Genomic DNA, 21150 nt, shown 5'->3' with positions numbered 1-21150 from the left:
GGGGGGCGGAGCGGGACCATCCGCGCCTGCGCGGGGGAGGGGGGGCGGAGCGGGACCATCCGCGCCTGCGCGGGAGCAAGCACCGCGCTGCCGCCGCGCGCATGCGCTTGGTGCTGCCGGCCCTGGGCTGCAGCTCCGCGCCGAGGAGCTAAAACAGGGATATTTTGCCCAGGGGATTGGTCTTTACGCCCTCAGCAGCCACAGCAGCAGCAGGGGTAGAGAAAGAGCTCGTTTATTGATTTTTCCTAAAACTCAGCAAGGTAAAAAAAGCAGTCGGACGCTAAGCCCAAGGGTGGCTAGAGCATACATAAGACTTCTCTTTGGAGCAGGGTGCTGAAGGTTTTCCAAGCTCTGCCCCCACCTTGGCACTGCGTTTCCAACAGTTCATGCAGGGAGAGAAACAAAATGACTTGCAGCTGAAGGCCCTGCCACATGTGCTCTTTGGGAGGAGCCTCGTTCTGAGCAAAGGGAACAGCAGGGCCTTTGGGTCATAAAAACCCCCAGCTTCTACATAGGAACATATGGCAACAGCCTGGAAATCCCTACAGGAACCACAGTTCCCACTGTCACCAGGAACCATACATAGGCTGCTCTGATGAGACACAACAGGCCACCCCCTGCAAGGCAGCTCCGTGTGAGGCAGCAGGATAAGGATGGGATAAGGCCATGAGGACAGGCCCTGTCCCCAGAAGGCACCATTCCAGGGATACAGCTTTATCTGGAGCAACCTCGATAACACCAGGAAAAGTCATGCTCCCACACATTGTGTTGATAAGACCCAGACTACAGGACTGACCTGCTTCGTGTAGTGTCGCCAGTGACATCTCCCCTACCTGCTGATCTATAGGCAATGTATTTTTACATATACACACACACACATATATATATGTGTATATATATATACCTGGCCTGTTAATGCTCCACATTAACAGAGGGCAAGTTTAAACACTTAGATTTTAGAGGGGTGATGTTACATTTGAATCATCTTGCAAGACTGAAGCAAACCTGCATTGCGCACACTCCCTATATTGATTAGGTTATTTTTTCCTATGTTCTGCATTTAAATTTGCTTAGATCTCAACTGATCAACGAGCTTGGCTAGCAAATGCAGCTGTGGAGGGGCAGCTTGACAGGAAACATTTAACTCCTGCAGAGCTCATTACAATATYCAGTTCAAGTCAGGTTTTAACCAAATTATTAGAAAAAAGTGGGTGTGACAAGCATAAAAGCGTATCATAAGGGTCAAACTGATTGCTGTTATCTAATCAGAGCATTAACTAACCTAAGTCAATACTCATAGCAATAAGCAAAGCTATCTGGAAGGATAAATCCTTATGCTCTTCTGTTTCCCATCACCCAGGCAGTACAAGAGGCATCCTTTAATCCTCCCCACCACAGAGTTTGAGCAGAACTTTCTTATAATCTCCTGAGGTGTCTCCCTGCAGAGAAGAGCAAAAAAAAACGTTTAGTTTTACAGCTAGAAATATAAAAAGGCTGTGTCACTTCCAGCACAAACAATTTGTTTTAGGGTTTGTATCCTTTTTGGCAGTTTATGAATTAAGAACATTCAACATTTTAGGACACAAATGTCTACTTAATATCAGCTTCCCTAACTTGTGTATTTTACACAAGAGGTGCCAAGTGGGAATCACTCTCTAAGCTGCTTAGCAAATCCTGGTGTTTCTAACATGGAAAAAGCTTACCTTAATGAAGGAATAGAGAGATTTCCCATACATGGTCAGGAATTCCCTTCTGATATCCAGCATATCTATTTCAGAGCGGGAAACCATCACTCGGATCAGTGTATTGTCATCTGTTCCCAAGCCCTAAAGAAGCCAACCAGGTGTGTTTGAGGCATTTTGAATAAGTCATTTGCTGTAAACATAGGTTTTGCTGCTGGGTCTCACATGGGATCTGCTCCCCTTTAGAGCAGTCTCACTTTAACAGTGATCCACTAGCATCTTGCTGCTGAATATTGCTCTGAGCCTCCTGAAGGAAAAGCTCAGACTATTTTTTTTCTCCAGTTACAGGGGAGTTCAGAGCAGTAACGTCTGGCATGTTACAGACTCCAGCATGGAAAGGCAAGGAAAGAAAAAAGCAATCTCATACTGAAAGCTGTTTACCTTCATGGATTTATACAATCTTTCAGCAAAATATGCAGGTTTATTCCGTGTGCACTTTACTGTAAAGAGGCAAGAACAAGAGAATTAAGGTGGATGGAAACGACAGGAGGAGGTTTTCTCCTGGTGGTGTCTTCTGCAATGAAGCAGTTGAGGGCTGACCAACAGCAAGTACAGCACAGACAAGCACAGTGACCCGCCGTGAACTTGGGTCCCTTTCTACATGTACAGCGGTGTTTTGTTTAATGCTGCCTGACTGCAACCATCAGTCAAAGCATTTCTTGACAGAGTAAATGTGATGAAGCATAGAGCTTTCTTACCTGACATTTAAGAGAATAAAATAGTATGGTTTGCAGCAGGATATACATCAGATCTGCCTCCTGAAGCTATGTAAACTGCAGGGCAGGCTGCTGTTTACTAACTATTCTATTTCCCTACTTTGGGGACAAAATTTAAAAGCAGGACACTCACCCACAGCTAGTAAAGCGTCTTCAAGATCTCCTGACATCTCAGATTTAATGCTGTCTACTATGTCCTTATTAGCAATCCTTCTGTATTCATCAAAAACTAGGGAGAAAGGTCAGTGATAGAAACAGTGAGAAAAAAGTTTGCAAAAATCAAGCTTTTCATACTCTGGATGAACATTGTACAGCTGTCACTGTGTTGCATGCTAAATTAATGTTGTCCCCCAGAAGGAATATTTTCAACTATCTGTTAGGAAGCTGAAGCAGGTAACTTCTTCCTCTTTCCCCCAGTAGGAGTCACATTATGTCTGATTTAGAGACAGAAGCAACAGTGAGCTGTTCTGATGTTCTTCCTCAGGTTTCCTTTTAACTTGGAATGGAATAAAACCATCTGAAAGAAGTATCTGTGACTTTCTACATATCTGTCTGCATCTGGCAAAGTTCACAATCAGTCACTGATCAAGCACAAAGCACCTACAAAAGTCTTATCCTCAAGTAAAGAAAACAAAGAATACAGAACATTGTAGAATCCTACCTCTTAGTAGGTGACTTCTGTTCCGTGTACAGAGGATGGACATAAACTGCACCTCATCTGTTCCCCATCTCTTCTCTCCAGCTTCATATAGGTTCTTAAAAACATTAATAGGCAAAGCAAGGCTAATTGAGAAGGTTAACTCTACCTGACATTTTTGATTCTGTGATACTTGAGCACTGATGACCTGGGGCTGCTCTAGATCACAGCTATTTCCAAATAACAGACTGTTCTTACAGGATGAAAATTACTACACACCTGAGCATCTTGCCGTGCAAGGGCACCATCCACATATGTTCCCTCATCTCTGTTTCCCTGCAGAGATAAAAGGATGAAACACTCAGCCTACCAAAGCAACTAATGGAAGCAAGTCCTGGAAATTCCCCATTTAAAACAAACTATGGGAGACTTGTGATGAGGCCCACTTTGAAGAGTCTTTAAAATTTATTAGAAGCTTGCAAATATATTAAAAAATGTAAAACTGTCTTGAGCATGATTTGCGCCTCCTCCTGAACTAAATGGCAAACCACTTGAATGGGACCATTTTAAAAAGAACATGGAGATTCAGATTCCTCTCCTTGAAGGAAAGGCAAGCAAGGTGGCATGGAAGGTAGGAGGCAAATTGAAAACCAGCCTCAGAGACCTCATCACTGAGATGAAGGGCATGTCCAAAAGCAAGGGATTTCCTTTAGACTAGGGCTTACCATTGCGAGGGACACAAGAACTCTTCGAAACATGGAAGATGTATCAGAGACAATGTCCTCTTCAAGGGTACAGCCATATTCTAGCAGGAGAACACACACATTTGACATCTGCAACAGCTCCAACACCTGGACAATTGTCTGTCCACATGTACTAGCTGTAGCCAGGTGAACATATGAAAGTGCTCAGCACACTAGACATAATTGCAACCCAGCCATCATAACTACTGCTAGTGGTCCACATTAAGTACAGTCAGTATAAAACTAGTACCAGATCCATACATGGGTGCACATGCAACTGATATTTCCTTACCCCCATCTTTCTGGGTGACATTCTAGTTTGTGCGACTACTGCTGGCAGCCATTTAACTCAGACAGTAGTGGTTGAATCGCAAGGCTTGCCCCAGTTAAGCCACAGACCAACAGCCCCTCTCATTCCTCTACGTGCATGCACACACACAAGTTACTTTCCAGGCAGTAAGAYTGCAACCTCTCGCAGTTTGTGCTACATACGAAGTTTGTAGTTCTCATTAATGCACCGGATCTCTTGATTTGTGCGAGACGCCAGAATTTCTATCAGGCAACCCTCATCTGTTCCTGCACCCTGCAGAATTGCCAAGAAAAGAACCAAGATGCTAATGACAACTGTTTCTGATGTGCCTTCAGCATTTTTTTTTTTAATTAGTGAGGCCACATCATATTAACTTGACCAGAACTTTAGCGATGTAAAAAAGAAGTCGTCCAAACCTTCACAGCCCTCCTCAGTTCATGCACGTCGTACATGGTGGTGGGAGTCATCATCCCAACAATCACCCTTTCAAAATTCCCACTCAGCTCAGACTTCAGGTCAGCAATCAGATCCTAAAAGGCCAGCAGAGAATGAATGAATTGGGAGAAGAAACAGCCCCTGAGAACCAAAAGGACCGATTCATTCACCACATTTTCATGTGCTCCAACTCTCCCTAATAAAAAGCATCTCTGAAGCAAACAAGATCAAGATAAGCTTTGTTGCATGGCCAGAAAAATAACCAAAACCTGTGCTAGCTTCACTGTAGTAGAGGCTAGATTGTTGTTCACTTTTCACTTAAGTACTATAATTTCAACAGCATTTGTATCTGCCAGTTAGAGCCACAGTGACTTATCTCTGAGACCACCTACCCACCCTGCCAATAGTAGTTTTATAGGTGATCAGAACTTGCTGCCGCTGGGAAACATTCAGTTTGGTCAAGGTCTCGATGATGGCATCTTCATCTGTGCCTGTGAGAAACATAAAAGCCAGTCAGGCTGCTTGCAGGAAGACAGAAATGTGCTCTGGCACTGTGTGGACGTGCTATTAGCCATTCTCCGTCTCTTCCACAACCTGCTTCTTGACAGGGGACTAAATCAATGCACAGAAGTACTTCTACCCATCAGGATGGGCACACTGTATTGAAGGAGAGACAAGGTAAGAGCCCAAGATTTGGATTTCAGGTTGGGTTCAGATTTCAGCATAATCTCAAACTGAACTGATTCTTTTCAGTACCCTCACACTGCATCAGCAAAGATGGTGCAGCACTTCAGAATATGTAGTGTCCCAAATTTCTTGGGTAAATATTTTAATATCTATAAACAGCCTGAAGACAATACTGACATAGATTAAACAAATACATATACACAGATAGACTAAGAGCAATTGAGTTGGTGTGGAAATCCTTCTCACTACACATTATAGTAATCAGTCCTGTCCCTTTAGCTCTTTACCTTCCTTCTCCTTACACTCCTTCCATCTCTCTTCTGAAGTGACTCCTACTTTCTGATCAGGCAACCTCGCATTCTACAGCACAGAAGATGGCAGGATCCACACCACCAAGAGGCTGCATTTCAGCAAGTGAGAATCATGATCCCCATTTTCACTTTTTTTGGGAGATAATGTGTGGCTTATAGCCAGACTTGCCTCTCCCCAAACTACCAGAGCAGAAAGTCTCCCCATAGTCTGAAAACTGAGAGGCTAAGAGAGGAGGAGGAACAACTTACCAAACCCCTTCATTGCTTTCCTTAGTGCTTGTGCTTCTTGCTCAGCATTGAAACTTGAAACCCCCTTGATTGTTGCCTGAGTTCACAAAAGAGTTATCAAATGCAGGCACAGAGCAATGCACACATATGGTACAACTGAATAGCAACAACACACAGCAAGAGCAAAACAAAATAAAAGTCTGCTCATCAAACTTGAATGATTTTAGATGAAGCTTCCATTCTACCCTGAAGAGAAACAGTCTGTTCTAAGGAGACTTCTGTTACACAAGACATAGTAGCATGACTAAAAGGAAAAAATACCTCCTTATTGCTACCTATGTAGCATCTGTTTTTTAATTAAAGGCTGACAACCTGACATCTTTGTTCAGTCCAACTGTTGCGTCCTCCCAGCTCCACATTAATCATAGAAGCTGATCACAAAACCCTATTCCTGACTTCACTAATAGCAGGCAAGAATCATTCTGTTAATATATATATATATCTATGTGACATCAAATTCAGTGTTTTGCTCACAACAGTATTTCATAGACAAGTTTCTCCTGTCCTGAGCCACTCCTGCTGGCCTACACCATCTCCTACATCTCAGCCGGCATTCCCAAGAACATCAACAGCAAAATAGTGGCTAATGTTAGTGCTAGTTAAGCTTTCAGTAACACATACAGGGATAACTGCTATACAGATGAGTTTGCAGGTTGAACTTGTACAGAATAATATATCCAGAGAGTTCGTTAGGAAATATCTGTCCCTCATGAACCAATATCTGATTGGATTTTACATTAACTCCCCAGAAAGGAACAATCCAGAAGCATGGGTCTTTCTGCCCAGTTTGAGGAGATGGAGATGAGAGATAAAGTTGCTCCCCCACAGACAATGACCGTCTGTATCGTTATCTGCGCTACACTCCCATTTATCTGATCAGAGCAAATGGCACAACATGGTACAGGAAGCAACCACACTCACCATCCCTGCAGTATTTGGTCAATCTGTTACTGTCCAAGTCCCAAGGCAGTTACACAACTGTAATAAAAAAACAGGGAGTATGAGCTTTCTAGCAAATAATTAATAGAATACACCTACCCTTGCTGCTTAATGGGGCTTGCTAAGTAACTGATACTGTAAAGCAGGATTGTAACTGCCTCATTTCTGAGGCCTAAGAACAATGCTTCACTGACAGCCCTACTGAACACTCACAGTGACTGCAGCTCAGAATTCCCAGTCCTGCTTTGAACTGTACTAACAAAGGCTGACTTATGGGAGAGGTCCAGGTTTTGCTCCACAAAGACTATTTCAAAGAGCGATGCACAAGCAGCTGATTATCACTGGTATTTAAGAAATTTCTGTTTTGAGCAGTACAGCTTATTTGAGGCTGCAAGGAGAAGCAGACATCACCACAAGAGTCTAAGAGGATCAACTCAGTGACTGTCTTCTCCACATCTCATGGCTAACTTTGACTGTGCTGGTAAGAGCCTGGAGGTCAGGCCGGGAGGACACCCACACTGCTCCAGCAGCACTTGCAGCTTTCCCTGGGAGGCAGAGACAAAACCAGGGCACAGACAAGCATGTGGAGGCCATTCTCACTCCAGGATAGTAGGCTTTGAACTTCCTTAAGATGTGCAGAATTCAGCACCTCCTTGGTTTGATGCAACATGTAATTGCTTGTAGGGCTGCAGATTGACTGTTAACCTCTTAAAAATACAGCTTACCTTCTCCCATATATATTTCCTGCTTTTACATTTGTTTTCATGCAAAGGGTCTACCCCTACAAACACCTCTCCACTCAGGATCTCCATCCCCTGGCCAAGTCTTTTAAATATTGTCAGTCCATAGCAGAAAAGATAAGAAAAACAAGTTTCAGATAAAGTTTATTTCACTGCAACTGAAGTTAAACACAGGCATGTTTATAGAGCACTTGATGACTGACAGATGATCCCCCTAGACCTGCTCATGACGTTCAGCAGCTGCTACGAGCCCAGCCAGTTGTGCAACAAGAGCAGGAGTTTTACTCATACTTCACATGACTCCTGTGAACCCCATATACCTCAGTGTGCTGTTGGGGCAAAATGCTCTCAGCATCGTATTGGCTGTAGATCCTTCTGTACAGGCCCACCCAAGTACTCCCAGGTAATGTGTGCAATACATGCAGTTCAGTATCACATGGTAAAGTTGGTGTTAATTTTTTTTAGAGGATATAAAATTTAGTGGGCCAAGTCTGACCTAGACCCTAAAAGAAAAGATCTAGCCTAGCTTTTTACACTATTAATAAGCTTTATCATTTGCTTTAGCTAGACAATGGGTAATGGCTTAGAACTTCAGAGTTTCTGATGTGGGTTTTACTGTTCAGTTTGTTTGTACACAGAAGCAGGATATTAAAGGAGCTGCCTTGCAAACAGAGGGCAAAACAAAACAAGAGGGAGGCAGGCAGGAAACATTTTGAATGCAAATGAGGCAACAAAAAAAAAATATGAGGCAAGAATATGGGGCTAAGGGCAAATGCCACTGAACATGAAATTAGAGCTATTAAATAGTCTAGTCATACTCTGACATTTGTAAGACTCCAATTTCTTCATCCAGCTTGAAAGTCAATGCTAACATGCAAGCAGCAATGCTTAGCCCACCCCACAATCCGCAAATTGTGGGCAACTCTGCTTTTTTGCTCCCAGTATATTGCCATGCATGTGGCCCTGCTGAGGAAGCCGGCAACGGTCATAACARTGGAATTAAAAGAGCACTTGGCAGTTTGACTACATTCTCTAGCAATAGTCCCTGCGGTTTAACACTGTTCCCCCATTCATGGGCAAGGGGTCTTGTCTCCATGGACAGCTCAGGCTGGGGCATTACACCATTAAAGACCCTAGCCACCCTGTTTGATGATAGAGACAAACCTTGCCTAGGGTGAGAGCTCAGATTTGACAGAGTTCTGCTTTTTAACAGAACTCCCTGTTCTGCTCCATCAGAAAGAAAACAGCTTCAGGATAATAACACTGTTTGAGGAATCAAAACATGCATGCAGAAAGCCAGCTAGCTAGACTGTGCTGCAGTGCCCTGGCTAAGCCTGCTTTGATAATATTTGATTCAAACTGTTGCAAAGGCCTGAGCTCACTAATGCAATAAGCTCCATACCCCGCCTGACATCAGGCTCTAAACTGTGGCAAGATAACAGAGTGCAGGTATACTGGGCATCTCCTCCCGCTAGCCTTTAWTTGCATTATTTATCTCCTCCTATTCAGCTTTCTCTGATACACTGGGTAGTTATGTACTCAATGGTGTCCTCAAACTGAGCTGATCCTGAATCCTGAAGCAGCATGAACTGTCCTGTGTCCTGGTCATTTCAATCTAGGCTTGCTTTGAATAGCTTTCGCTGACCATACTCAGAGCACCCGTAGCTCCCAGCAGCAGCATTTAAACAAGAGCTTTGCCTCAAGTTGCCTGAACATATGGACACTGTGATGGTCCCAGAAACTGAAGTTAAAAAACACTAATTTGGGAATCCATCTCCCAGAACAGCAGGCACCATACTTGTTCGACTAGTTCCTTCCTCAGCGCATGTTTGCTAGAACACAAACCCACGCCCTGCTCTAAGTCAGCTTTTCCACAGCTCCCGCACTGCCAGCTGGATGCGAGCGGCTCCTCCTTGGTGAGCTGCATGTCGGGGAGGCAGCRTGGTCTGCTGACAGTCTCCAGCTCACAGCAGGCTGGGCGACACCAATCCCAGCCCAGAGTTTGCAGCTTTCCATTTTGCATGGGAGCTATAGGGCAGCTGAAGTGCGCCTCCCACACCATGAACTTTGCCTTGCTGCTGCCACAAAAGGAATAAAACCTAATCCCAAATTAGTGCTGGAGCCTCGTACTGCTCGTTTCTCCCCGTACATGCACCCAGAGCCACTTCAAAATACATTGCCATGCCCTCCCACTGCCAGCAGGCAGGGGGGACACCAGCCTTCCCACAGGCGCAAGCAGAAAGGGAACACAAACATTGCATCTTCTGTGCCTGGAAAGAGTCAGCCATGTTCTTCCTCCTTCCCCCTGCCCGTTCCGTGTCCTCCCTCAGCCCAGACCCACCCTGCGTCCCATGTCAGAGAGACAGAGGCTGCCGCACGCCTGCACAGCCGCACTAGGAGCTGCCGCCTGTGTGGCCATGAGCCCAGCTAGGACTTGGCACTGCACCCAGCACCTCTAGTGAGACAACCCTTCCCCATGCCGAGGGGGACCCTGCAGTTAACTGAGACTCACCTGCTGTCCCAGGCAGGGGCCACGGCAGTGATGGGGAGAGCTCCACTCTGCTCTTTGCCAGAGAGTCCCCGCCTTGCAGTGGGCTGGGACTGCCTGGGAGTAAAGCAGCTTTCGCACAGCTTGCAGGAAGTCAATGCATTGCCAATCCCCTCTGTCCTTCCGCAAACATTTGTTGAGTTACAGTCCAGAGCACTGAGGGATTCCCCAGGCAGCCACCCCAGCAGACACATTTCAGGAACAGGCACATGGGGCTCCACCAAGGCCCTTCAGAGTAAAGGTTGTCTGGAAGGCTGGGACAGCCTCTGCTCTCCATTTTTTTTTTTTTCTGCCTGCAAAATCCACAGGCACAGACAGTCTCTGGGGCTCCTGACTGCACAGCACTGGGTGTGAACAGAGTGTCATGTCTCGCTGTATACAGCCATGCAGAAAGCCCATACCCACAGGGAGGCACTGGGACAGCTGCACGCAGCACAAGGACCAACTCAACAGCCCAGAGCAGAGTCCACTGCCCTCCCACATGCTACAGGAGCATCTTACCTGGATCACAGCTCTCACTTGCACCTGCAGCAGCACTTCAGGGCTTCAGGACAGACTCCTCTTCTAGGGACTTAATCGCCGCTGGAAGTGCAATGATTAAGAATGGTTATTTGTGCCCTTAATAAAGGCACTATCCCAAAGTGAGATCACTCCAGGCACAGGGCTTCAGTTTTGGCCTCTGGTGAGGCTGCTAAGGTCAGTAGACAGAATCACAAGACTGACAGAGGCAACTTAACCTTGCAATAAAATAGTGCATCTTGTCTTCACTTTGTTTATCCTCRGGGCTTTGGTTTCCCTGATGTCAGTTGTTACAGCAGGTAAACCACTCCTCTCAGGTTCTTGTTCCCAGCTCACATAACAACTGCACACCAGCCTCTCACACACACGCACTTTTGCTGGAAGAGACCTAAAATTAGCACCTTGGATGAATACAGCCTGTGCTCTAGTGAGTGCGTCCATACAGCTGGCTTATTATAGCTCCCAGAAACCAAGAACAGCTCTGCAGAGACTTGACAACACCCAGGCTCTGTTCATGGGGGAGACTGCTGGGCAGGGAATGACTGGAAAGCTACCTGTTTTTACACAGCATGAACACAAGCAAACCTGAGCCCTGTGCCACTGATTTTAACAAATAAATCTTATTTAAAATCGGTCACACCGATTCTAGGCTAGAGCTAAAGACCTGCCAGAATTAGCTGTTGTAAAACAGGCTAACAGTCCAGCCCAGTACAGAAGCATGTTCTTGCTGTCAGTGGCTAATTTGTGTCACTGAACTGTCAAAAGAGGAACAGTCAAGGACAACCAGAATTTAGGAAGCAATGTTCACTGGCAGGTGGGAAAACTCAAATACTGTGATTCACCCAAGAAATGAAATGAGTACATTCTAATTCTTCACCTGTTACTGTAGCCACTAGAAACTTTGCTTTTAGGAAGTCAGCACTACCAAGGGAACATGCAACACTCCCCTCCTGCAAGTGGAGATAGGGGTTTGCAGAACCCTGAGCAGAACATACCAGTATTGCTACGTAAAGTGTTCTCTGGAGAGACCTAGTCTGATTACATAAATATTGTCACGTGAGGCCAAGGGAGAACAGGGAGGGAGGGGAATAACTTTGATGAAAGATCTCTAACCTTAAACACCTTTAAGACAGATACAATCCAAGCAATATTAAACTGCTCATCTTGATATAATCTAATTACAATAAGAACAATAGATGCCCTAGACCACTATAATTGCACCCACATTGCAGTTTTCAGTTTTCATCATGAAAAAAGTCTCCCATATCAAGACTAATTGAGAGCATTGAAGCCCCAGGGCTTTTGCCAGCTTCATGCAGAGACATTCAGTCAGGGTAATCCCTAATGCCAGCTTTAAAGCCATATATTATTTTTTGGACAACCTAATCACTCCTTCCCCAAAGCCACAGGCTATGAACTGCTGTGCCATTGCTTCCAGCACCCTTAAACACATTATCAAGACTAAATCTCACTTAATGGGTTTAATGAATGTTTACTTTAATTAGTATACACACAACTCAAAGAGGAAATGAGTAGCTTTCATTTTTTCCCCTCCTTAATTAATATTTGTTTCTCTGCAACTTTACCATACTTAGTTCTGTAAATTAGATATATCCCAGCTCCAGGAGGGGAATCAGAACTACGACTGCCCAGTTAAAGAGAACTTCAAATACACACATTTATTCTTTGCACAGGAAGAAATCAGAAGCTCACCAGATAAGGGAGTAGAGGAAATAGGGTAACACACTAAAGAGCTCTACATAGGGTATCTTGTACCAGGAAACAAGAGCAGAGTCACTTCACAAAGAAAAACAAGCTAAGAGATCTCAACACTAAAAGATCTCCAAATATCTAGGAGGACCTCAGCCTTGTAGCTCCCAGAGCTTAAAGCAATAAGCTCCCTTAACTATTATCACCTACCTAAGAAAGCAAAGTAACAGAATAGGTCCATAACCCACAGAGAAAATTCAGGCAGCAACAGTTAAGAGCAACAAAATAAAAAAGACTTACAATACAGGGCCAGAGCTGATCCTGGGGAAGCAAGAGAGATGATCAAAACCTAAGCCCTACAGCACATCTCAAATTAAAAGTGAGCTGCCTAGGCCTGTGCTTAAATAGAATTGGGGGCACAAGTGGAAGGTGCAGGGTGGGGGCCCAGGTGAGACAATTCAGGATAATTAAGGCCTGTGGGTGCACTCAGGACCCCAACACTTCAAACACAACTTATAAAGCCCTTCTTTGTGAGAGCCTCTCTGCAAATCTGGCTGAATATAGTGATACTGGCTCTAATCTATAGGATATGTTTGTAGTGCAAAGTCATCCTTCTGGAGAAACATTGCTCTTTTTTGATTTGGTGATCAATTCTATTGATGTTAGCAATATCAGTCTAAGTTATGCATGGTATTGAACCAAAGAAGCATAAGCCTATAGACTTCAATCTGTTCAGTTATTTCCATGTATGTATATTTATAGACCGGCCATTAGTGACATTAATAGTAGTGGAAGATGTTAACTCTTAGCTGCAGGGGATGTAGCTGTCACTGGAATTATTGAATATGGCTYGTAAGAGCAAACAGGAGCATTTGAGAATTTTTAAATAGGTAAAATACAGACATGAGCATTGGCGTCTTCTGCGCTGCTTTGCTTATCTGCAAAAATCCAACCACAGGCAAATTACTAGCCAGATGATAGTATGTATGAGAGCTTGCCTTTCCTCATGGATGACAAAGAAAGAGGATAGTTTTTGCTGGTCACACCAGTAGTTCTTTGTGGGTTGTTACTATGCACTTAAAAGAAATCCTTGGGTTCCGGAACACAGAGCTATATAGATACATAGAGAGAGAGAAACAGAACGCTGGTGCTAATGTTTTTTTTTTTAAACTGGTGGGAAACTCAATAGAGAATTTTGTAGAAGTGTATGGATGCAAATGCATATAACACAATAAATAATTAAGGGAACATCTTTATAAAGATAGAAGTAATAGGATGAGAACACTTAGTTATTAAGCACTGAGGATAGGAAAAAAAAAATGTCTGCTACCTTGTAAAGGGACTTGTGACTGCTTTTCTGCCTGCCTCTTTTCATGCAAAACTGAGGTTGCCAAATGTGTGCTTTTTTGAGCTCGTCTATAGCCGGTGACATTCTCACTTGGAGGTACTGCAGAAATACACAGTGCTGTAGAACTCTGTAACCTAAGTGTTAGAGAGGGAAAAGGGGAAACTATGAAAGTTACGTAGTGTAACTTGTTATACGTTACTCCCTCTGTCTTATGCAACGCCTGCAAGAGAGAATAACAAAGCAAGATTTTAGTGAGGTTTATAGCTCTAGGGAGGATGGACGCCACTTGCCTCCAGGACAAACTTGCCTCCTAATAGATGTAACCAAAGAGGCAAAGTTAGGCGGGGTCTTTTCTACCTCGTTGCCACTTGCAGAAGTACCCAGAAGAGGTCAGTGTTCCCTAGCTTTTGGGTTATTCAAGTGAAACATTTCCAAACTTATGTTTTTGTTTAGAAAATGCTGATCTGTCTGGAAAGTTTGATCAAGAAGGATGCAGCCATATTAATGTTTCCCTGCTCCTTCTCCTGGGATCTGAATGCATTCTGTTAGTAATACAGGGGAACCAGGATGCACACAGATAATATGTAGGCAAATAGCTCTGCTGACTACGTCATCAGGCCTCAAATATTTTAAAACCAGTCTCACAGGATTTTAGAACTAAATTGTGGTGTTTAGTGTTGACCGTATCAGTTGGACTGAGTTTCTTTGTGTRGTGGTACAACTCCAAAGAGCACATTGGAGATGCACCAGGCTTAGATGGGAGAAAGACTTGACCACGTCTCTTCTTGCAATCACTGATTAGTTTTTTATTTTAGATTTTCCAAAGCTTTCAAGCTCAATTCTCTTTGACCCCTATGAAGGTCACTGGGATTGTAGAACAGCAGCCTCACCTCACATTTTCTGAAACAAATAATGGCAACAACATCTGCTTCTCCTGCCCAAAACCAGGAGAGTTTAAGAGCGCCTGTGGCAAGAATATCAGGGCCCCACAGCTGTACATGGGTCTGGTACCTTGGCACTTTCAGGTGCATTAAAGACAATAAAATAGTTCTCAGTGCCTAGTTAGGATGTTAAGCAGTGCATCTGCAAGCTCTGTATGGCAGTAACTTTTATCTTTCTTAGCTGGAAATGAGTCATTTCCCTGTACTGTACAGAGATGCCTGACTTTCTTGGAAATTGTTCAGTTCTGTAGAGTCCCCAGAAATCACTGACTGTAGGACTTTCTTTGGCATTGATTATTTTACCTCAGTCTTAATAAATGATTGGGGATGTTTCATAGGTTAGACCAATTAAAAAATATACAAAAGAAACAAACTGGATAGATCCCAGACTTTCCCCAGGATGAAGGATACTTCATGTGAAGGGCAAGTGAACCTTCTGTATTCCCCACTGAAGACTCCAATAGCCACAAACCAACACTGAACAAGGGTTCATGGTGTTTAAATGCCTGTTAAATAAAGAGAGGACTTCTTCCACGCTTGTGTTAGCTGATTTCTTGCAATGATTGCAGCTCCAACCATGTGGACTGAAAGCATCTTGTAAATGAGACATGAAAATCATGTAGATGGGAACAACTATGAGGCACTCTACAAATTATGTGTGAATGATGGTGGTCAATGAGGCCTTTGAGGGCTCCAGAGCCTGCTAGTAGGACTTTACTTACAGGAACCATTGAGAATAAGGATGACGGAAGAGGTGTAGAGTTGACTGCATTGGAGAGGCATAGTGCCTCAAGTAGAACAATGACTGTATGGCAATGCTTGCATTAGCAAGGCAGTTTTAGATCTATGTATAAAGCATATGCTAGATATTATCATCAACAATTTTACTTGCTTATACTGGAAGCCACTTTCACAATAATATGTAACTTAAAAGTCTCTAAATATTGGCAAAAGCAATTAGATCATTTTACAACATGCTGATGCTGTCCTCTTGGCACTGTTGGAAGTCTGTGCCCCAAAGCCAACCCATTCAAGCAACGTAGCGATGCAGGAAAAAGAACATTACAAAGCTTGTAATTTCTTTTGCTTGCATGTTGCTTCCCAACATATTCTCCAGGGTGTTCTAGCTACTCAGTTGTTTTCATTACAGTACTCTTTCTTAAAACAAAATTCAGGGTAATCATTTTTGCCAGCCCACGATAGCCAGGGCCTGCCTTGGGACTGGGGCTTGTCAGCACGATAGCTGTAGTTATTACCATAATACAGGAAATAATAGTCATTAGGAAAATGTGAATGCTTTCTGGTTTCCTTTTTTTTGCCCCACCTTCTGCCCAAGTCAGAGATGAGGAATGACAGCACGAGCACACGACTTTCAGAGGGGCATTCCTCCCTTCCACAGGGTCCACAGGTTTTGTGTTCCAGGTAACAAGCTAGGAAAATCAATGCTTTGCTTGATTAATATTCCCCTTTGCCATTCAAAATCTCAGCTCCGGCCTTCCCAGTTAATCTGTGTGGAAAACATGGGACGGCTGCTGCAGACACCCCCAGCTTTTAGGAAAACCTAAAGCTCTTCTGCGTCCCGAGAGATGGAAAAAGGCTGAAAAGAACCCAAAATGCATTTAAAGAAAAAAATCACAAGGTTCAAACTCAACTCACCATTCTTTTAAGTGTGACCCATAGGTTTAGGATTCTTTGGATTAGCCACATCACTCCTTATGAACATCTTGCTGCAAGCTTGCAAATTAGATGGGTCTTGGAGCAGGGAAAAAGGAGGAAAGAGGCAGAATTTATCAGTAAATCCAAGTTCCGGTCCCAGAGTCCAACTGCTAAAGCCAGTGAATGTTTTGGGTACATGGAAAGCCTTATTCTGTCCATGATGTCYTGAAAAGGTACCAAGCACACACAAATCAGCATCTAAGGAGCCTCTATATAAAGTCTCCAAAATTACTCTGAAACAGAGAACTGTATAACATCCAATTCTGGCAAATCCTCTTAGATGTAGTGTTGAGTCAGGCTTCACAWAATCAAATGCTAGATTTAAAACACCAAGTTTGAAGGCTTTGAGGGGGATGAGTTCCTGTCTGCTCCCCAAGCTGGTACATTTTAGGGATGGGGAGTTATTTCCATTTGTTTTGAATTTTAAGATTCTCCATCAGCTACAAGCAGGCCTGCACGAAGACACGCCATAAGCCTCCCGACAAGATGTCACGGCGGAGCTTTTATTACTGTGGCAGGGAAAGGCCGAGGCGTTACGCGCACCCTCGAGGAAACCGATGCGCTTCAAGGCCGCTGCTCACGACCCTCCCTGACAGTATTCCTGAGCTGCGGAACATGGACACCGACGACCCTCCGGTGCTCCCAGCCCTGCGGGGCAGCCCGCGGAGAGCGTCCCGGCCGGCGAGGAGCGCAGGCGAGGGGGCAACGCGAGGCGACCCCCATTTCTCCCCACGGTCACCGCCGGTCATCTCACGGCCCCACATAACTCCGCTAAGCGCGCGGCGCCGCGCTGCCTGACGGGAATTGTAGTCCCTAGCGCGCCGGTGGGGGGAGCGCCGCGGCCCCCTGGCGGAACTACAGCTCCCAGGGTGCCGCGCRGTGGAGCTGACGGCCGCTATTAAGCCCCCCCACTGCCCTCAGCAGGGCCCCCTTGCCCCTCCGCGGCGCTGTGGCGGCGGCGCCGGCGCTGCGGGAGGCGGCAGCGGCGGGAACGGGGCGCCCGTGGGGTTCGGCCGGGCCGAGGCCGGTGGCCGAGGCGGGGGCGGCGCTGCCACAGGGACTTCCTGTGACAGCCCATTTCCTGGTCGGATGGGGCCGGCGGAGGGTGGCGGCGGCGGCGGCGGGGTCGGTCCCTGACGGGCTCGGTGGCCGCCGGCAGCTCCGCCGGGCAGCGATGCGGGCTGCGGGCAGGCGGCCCCGGCCGTGAGCCGCTGCGGCGGGCCGGCCCGCGCTGCATGGAGGCGCCCCCCGCCCGCGCTCAGCTACCGGGCGGCCTGGCCGGGGCGGCGGCGGCGCCGCGGCGCTAACGGCTCCCGCCGCTGCTGCGGGTGGCCCCCCCCTCCTCACACACACACCGGAGACAGCGGCGCCTTCCCGCCGCACGACCCCGGCGGCGTCGCCGCCTGCCCGCCCGTGCGGAGCCATGAAGAAGTTCTTCGACTCGCGGCGGGAGCAGGGCGGCTCGGGCCCCGGCTCGGGCGCCAGCGGCGGCGGCGGCGGCAGCGGCGGCCCCGGCAGCGGCTACATCGGGCGCGTGTTCAACATCGGCCGCTGCCAGGTGACGGTGGACGAGGTGCTGGCCGAAGGTGAGATGCCTGCCCGGGCCGCCGCCGCGTCCTGCTGCCGCTTCGCGGCCTCTCTGCCCCCCCTCTCTTCCCTCGCCCGTGAGGGGCTCGTGTTCCTGCGGCGCCGACCCCCCCGGGCCCTGCTGGGCCCCCACGGGTCGGGGCTGCGGCCTTTGCCTCCCCCCCGTCTCAAAAACCTGTGCGGATTGCGGAATTGCAGCTGCTTTGGAAGTTGATGGGGGTTATTTTATTTAATTTTCCTCTGTCCTACAGCTTACATGTGTGTCTGTATGTATGTGTATTTATGGAAGATAGTATTGTTATGTATTTTTTATGCAGACCTTGCAGGGCAGAAAGTTAGTGGTATCAGTATTTTAAAATTGTAACCAATAATGCTGCTTTAACTATTATTTTACATTATTTGTGTGGGCCATGGAGTATACTATGGGTATCTATGGCTGGTAACCATTAACCTTCTTAACCTTCAGAGGGATGTCAGGCTATTTAGACCTTGTCCCAGGTCAAATCTGCACAGCATCCTTTGTAATTTTGGTGAAAGTGTTTTGTTTTGATCTTGTAATTGCAAAGGAGAAGGTAGCTAGTGTACAAGAGCTGAGTGGGAGGACCTGCATTGCTTTTTACAGACAGAACCCTAAAATGTGGCACCTAAAGGGGCCTGTGTATGTGTGTATGGGTTTGCAAAAATCATCTTGGTATGGAAGAATCAAGATTTGTAGCCTTTTTTCTCCCCYCTCAAGGATTATTTTCTAATGTATAGGTTCTGTTGCATGCCAGCTTGAGAGAAACAGTCCTTTGGCTCATAAATGTATCAAGAATTGTTTTTCTCTTCTCCCCTGCGTTGGAATTTGCTATACCAGTTTGTCTTGGCCGATGCTTCTAAGGCCACTTAACCTCAGTTGTTTAGAGAGGAGACAAGTTAAACCTGAGTAGCCGTCACAGTSTTTCTTAATGTGCTCTGGCCTCATCCTAGTGACATGGGAAAGCAGAGCTTTTTTTGCTGATGAATCCTCTGTTGGCAGGTCCTACCCTGATGCTGCAGCAGCAGGATGTGCCTGGGAGCGACCGGGTGCTCTCCGGCTGGGCTCCAGCGCTGCTGCCTGGCTGCAGGGTTATCTGCTTGTGAGAGCTTTTCCCTGGGACTCCTGGGGTAGGCCTAGTGCTAGTTGCAGATGTTAATTTGCTTGCACAGACCTGCAAAGTAGGCATGATGTTTGCCTTATGGCATGGCCAGAAAAGGCGAAGGAAATTCTTTGGGTAAAATGTTCTGGGTGGGTATTTTCCTCAGGGTTAGACCTCCAATACAGGCTGTCAGAAATCCCTCTGAATGGCAGCTGGGTCTCCAAGGAGACCTGGACAAGGTGGCTTGTAGATTTGCAGGTGGTTGTCTTCTGGTGGGAATAGGGGTGAAGAAAGCTTCATTTATCAACCCTAGAAAGGCCTTGCAGGTCTTCTGGGGAGAYGGCCCTGGTTGTGAGTGCAGTGGCTTTGCGTGCCTCTGCCTTTGGGCATAGCTGTCAGGGATGCAGAAGTACTGGTAAGGAGCGTTTTTCACTGACTCAGCTTGAGATCTGGGGAGCTGTCTGGCGACCTAGACCCTGCACTACTGAGGTCTGAATCCTGTCTAAAAACTTTTTTTTTTGGTATCTGCTGATCTGCTGTTAATTTTCCTGGCTCAGCAGTACTAGAGAGCCGACTTGTGAAGTCTCGGCTGTTTCTGCTAAAAGGGAAATTCCCTCGGGAAGCACTTTGTCAGAGGAGATGGAATATCCTGTCTAGGAGAGAAGCCTCCCTCTCCCACCTTYCTTTAGGAGGGAAGGGATGGGACTGTGTTGGTGCAGCATGTGAAGCAYGGAAAATAAACGAGATGTAAAAAATGGCTTAAAATGAAGACCTGGAAATGATGATGGATGGTGTGGGGGAGACTAACTGCAAGCTTGAGGAACTGGCTCAACCAGAACTTTTAGAGCTGAAGTGTTGGGGTTTCGCCCTGTCAAACCTGTGACCAATCACTCAATTCTGCTGAGCAACCCTGCTGAAGACGCCAGCTCTGGTGCAGACACCAAGTTCTTAAATGCAGGCACAGTGAAGTGTGCCAGGTGGCTGCACGTGTTGTCGATTCCTTGGGCAGATCTACCAAAATATCCAGTGCAGTTTGGTACTTCCCCCTCTTATCCYTCCCTCCTTCCCCAGTTGTGTCTGGATACTTGCTTTTCCAGGTGGGGAGGAATGAGTCAAAATGCTTCTGTCTGCAAGGAAGTAGATGGGATTAATATAGAAAGAATTTRAGTGGTTGTTTGTGGTGTTGTGATACAGGTAAATGAGTGTTTTCTACAGGTAGTATAATGCAATAGGTGATTCTCTACGTCTCTGTAGTCATCTTCTAGTACAAGCAATAGTGTGATTAGTCTATTGAAAAATTCTGGACAAAGTTTGTCTGAGGATTAGCTGCTGTGGAAAGCCAGTTCTGTTGTCCTTGCAGTTCTGCAAGACCAGGGTAAAACCGGTGACATCTGAGGTTATCCCGAGGTGAGGAAATAAGGACTGTTAGGGACTTTACCTGGACTGATGTCTCACCAGAGCAGTGAGGTGAATGCCCYGGAGGCATCTGAGGTGGGTGAGTCAGGCTACTATTTTACTGTTTTGTTTATGAGAAGAAACTACGTGGTGGGATCAAATTGGCTGCTGCTTTATGTTTCTGCTTGTTTCAAAAAAACAAAGCAAACCCCTGGAGCTAGGAGAAGGATGTGTCTGTGATGGGTGAAGAGCAGGGATGTTAAAAGGTGTTTAAAGGATGTTGCCAGAAATTTGCTGTGGAGTTTGTGGGTAAGTGAGTATGTCAGAAGTACCACAAGTAACGTGTGCTCCCCTGAGCTAAAACAAGCTAGATAGGTATTGAGTGGGTGGTTTCATGGGGTTGTGCTCTGTATTATTCTGCATACCTGCAAGATTGTAACAGCATTGAATTGAGCCAAGGTACGTAAGCATTGGCAGCATTGATTCACTAGGATATTTTTTTTCTTTTGATAGTCTTCAAGTATTGGTCAAAAGGTTGCATTTCTCCATGTCTATGAAGTTGCTTTTTTTTAATTAACATTAGTTTCTGAGTTGTTGCTTGTGGGTTCCACCCCCCTGTCAAAAAACAAACAAACAAGAGCACACCCTGCCCCAAACCACCAAAACAACTGTATAAATGAGAGGAAATAGGTTTGATGATTGTCAGCTATTTCACTGAAA

The 21150-nt window shown here is 46.0% G+C and overlaps 2 protein-coding genes across 5 annotated transcripts in view; one reads left to right on the top strand and one right to left on the bottom strand.

The window, feature by feature from the left end:
• Window positions 1–935: 935 nt before the first annotated feature.
• ANXA4 (annexin A4) lies at window positions 936–16288 on the bottom strand. 4 transcript variants are annotated; one of them, XM_026043355.1, is made up of 15 exons: window positions 12626–12694; window positions 10598–10678; window positions 10061–10153; window positions 6791–6847; window positions 5831–5906; window positions 4980–5074; window positions 4565–4678; window positions 4331–4421; window positions 3821–3900; window positions 3375–3431; window positions 3120–3213; window positions 2592–2687; window positions 2124–2182; window positions 1704–1826; window positions 936–1439 (listed from the first exon to the last, which is right to left on the bottom strand). In XM_026043355.1, the coding sequence occupies exons 4-15, from the start codon at window positions 6791–6793 to the stop codon at window positions 1380–1382; spliced, it is 948 nt and encodes a 315-aa protein (XP_025899140.1). In that variant the 5' UTR covers window positions 6794–6847; window positions 10061–10153; window positions 10598–10678; window positions 12626–12694; the 3' UTR covers window positions 936–1379. The 4 variants fall into 4 exon arrangements, with proteins under 4 accessions (XP_025899140.1, XP_025899147.1, XP_025899131.1 ...); XM_026043362.1 differs by lacking the exons at window positions 10061–10153; window positions 12626–12694 and adding an exon at window positions 16271–16288; XM_026043346.1 differs by lacking the exon at window positions 10061–10153.
• A 1465-nt stretch (window positions 16289–17753) lies between these two features.
• The window catches only part of AAK1 (AP2 associated kinase 1), a 53634-nt gene continuing 50237 nt past the window's right edge, over window positions 17754–21150 (top strand). The window contains exon 1 of the mRNA XM_026042822.1: window positions 17754–17916. Within this exon, the coding sequence (XP_025898607.1) occupies window positions 17754–17916 (163 nt within the window). The remainder of the gene's footprint in view (window positions 17917–21150) is intronic.

This window comes from Nothoprocta perdicaria, unplaced genomic scaffold (genome assembly GCF_003342845.1).
Source record: "Nothoprocta perdicaria isolate Ctin4 unplaced genomic scaffold, notPer1 scaffold_103, whole genome shotgun sequence".
In the NCBI taxonomy this organism is placed as follows: domain Eukaryota; kingdom Metazoa; phylum Chordata; class Aves; order Tinamiformes; family Tinamidae; genus Nothoprocta; species Nothoprocta perdicaria.
The sequence above is the reverse complement of the archived record's forward strand: the minus strand, read 5'-3'. Positions and strand labels throughout refer to the sequence as shown.

Coding starts and splice junctions, on each gene's coding strand:
- ANXA4 (XM_026043362.1), bottom strand. Junction 5,075..5,830: donor GAAAGCAATGAAGGGGTTTG/GTAAGTTGTTCC, acceptor TGTTTCTCACAG/GCACAGATGAAGATGCCATC. Junction 4,679..4,979: donor ATAAAACTACTATTGGCAGG/GTGGGTAGGTGG, acceptor CTGGCCTTTTAG/GATCTGATTGCTGACCTGAA.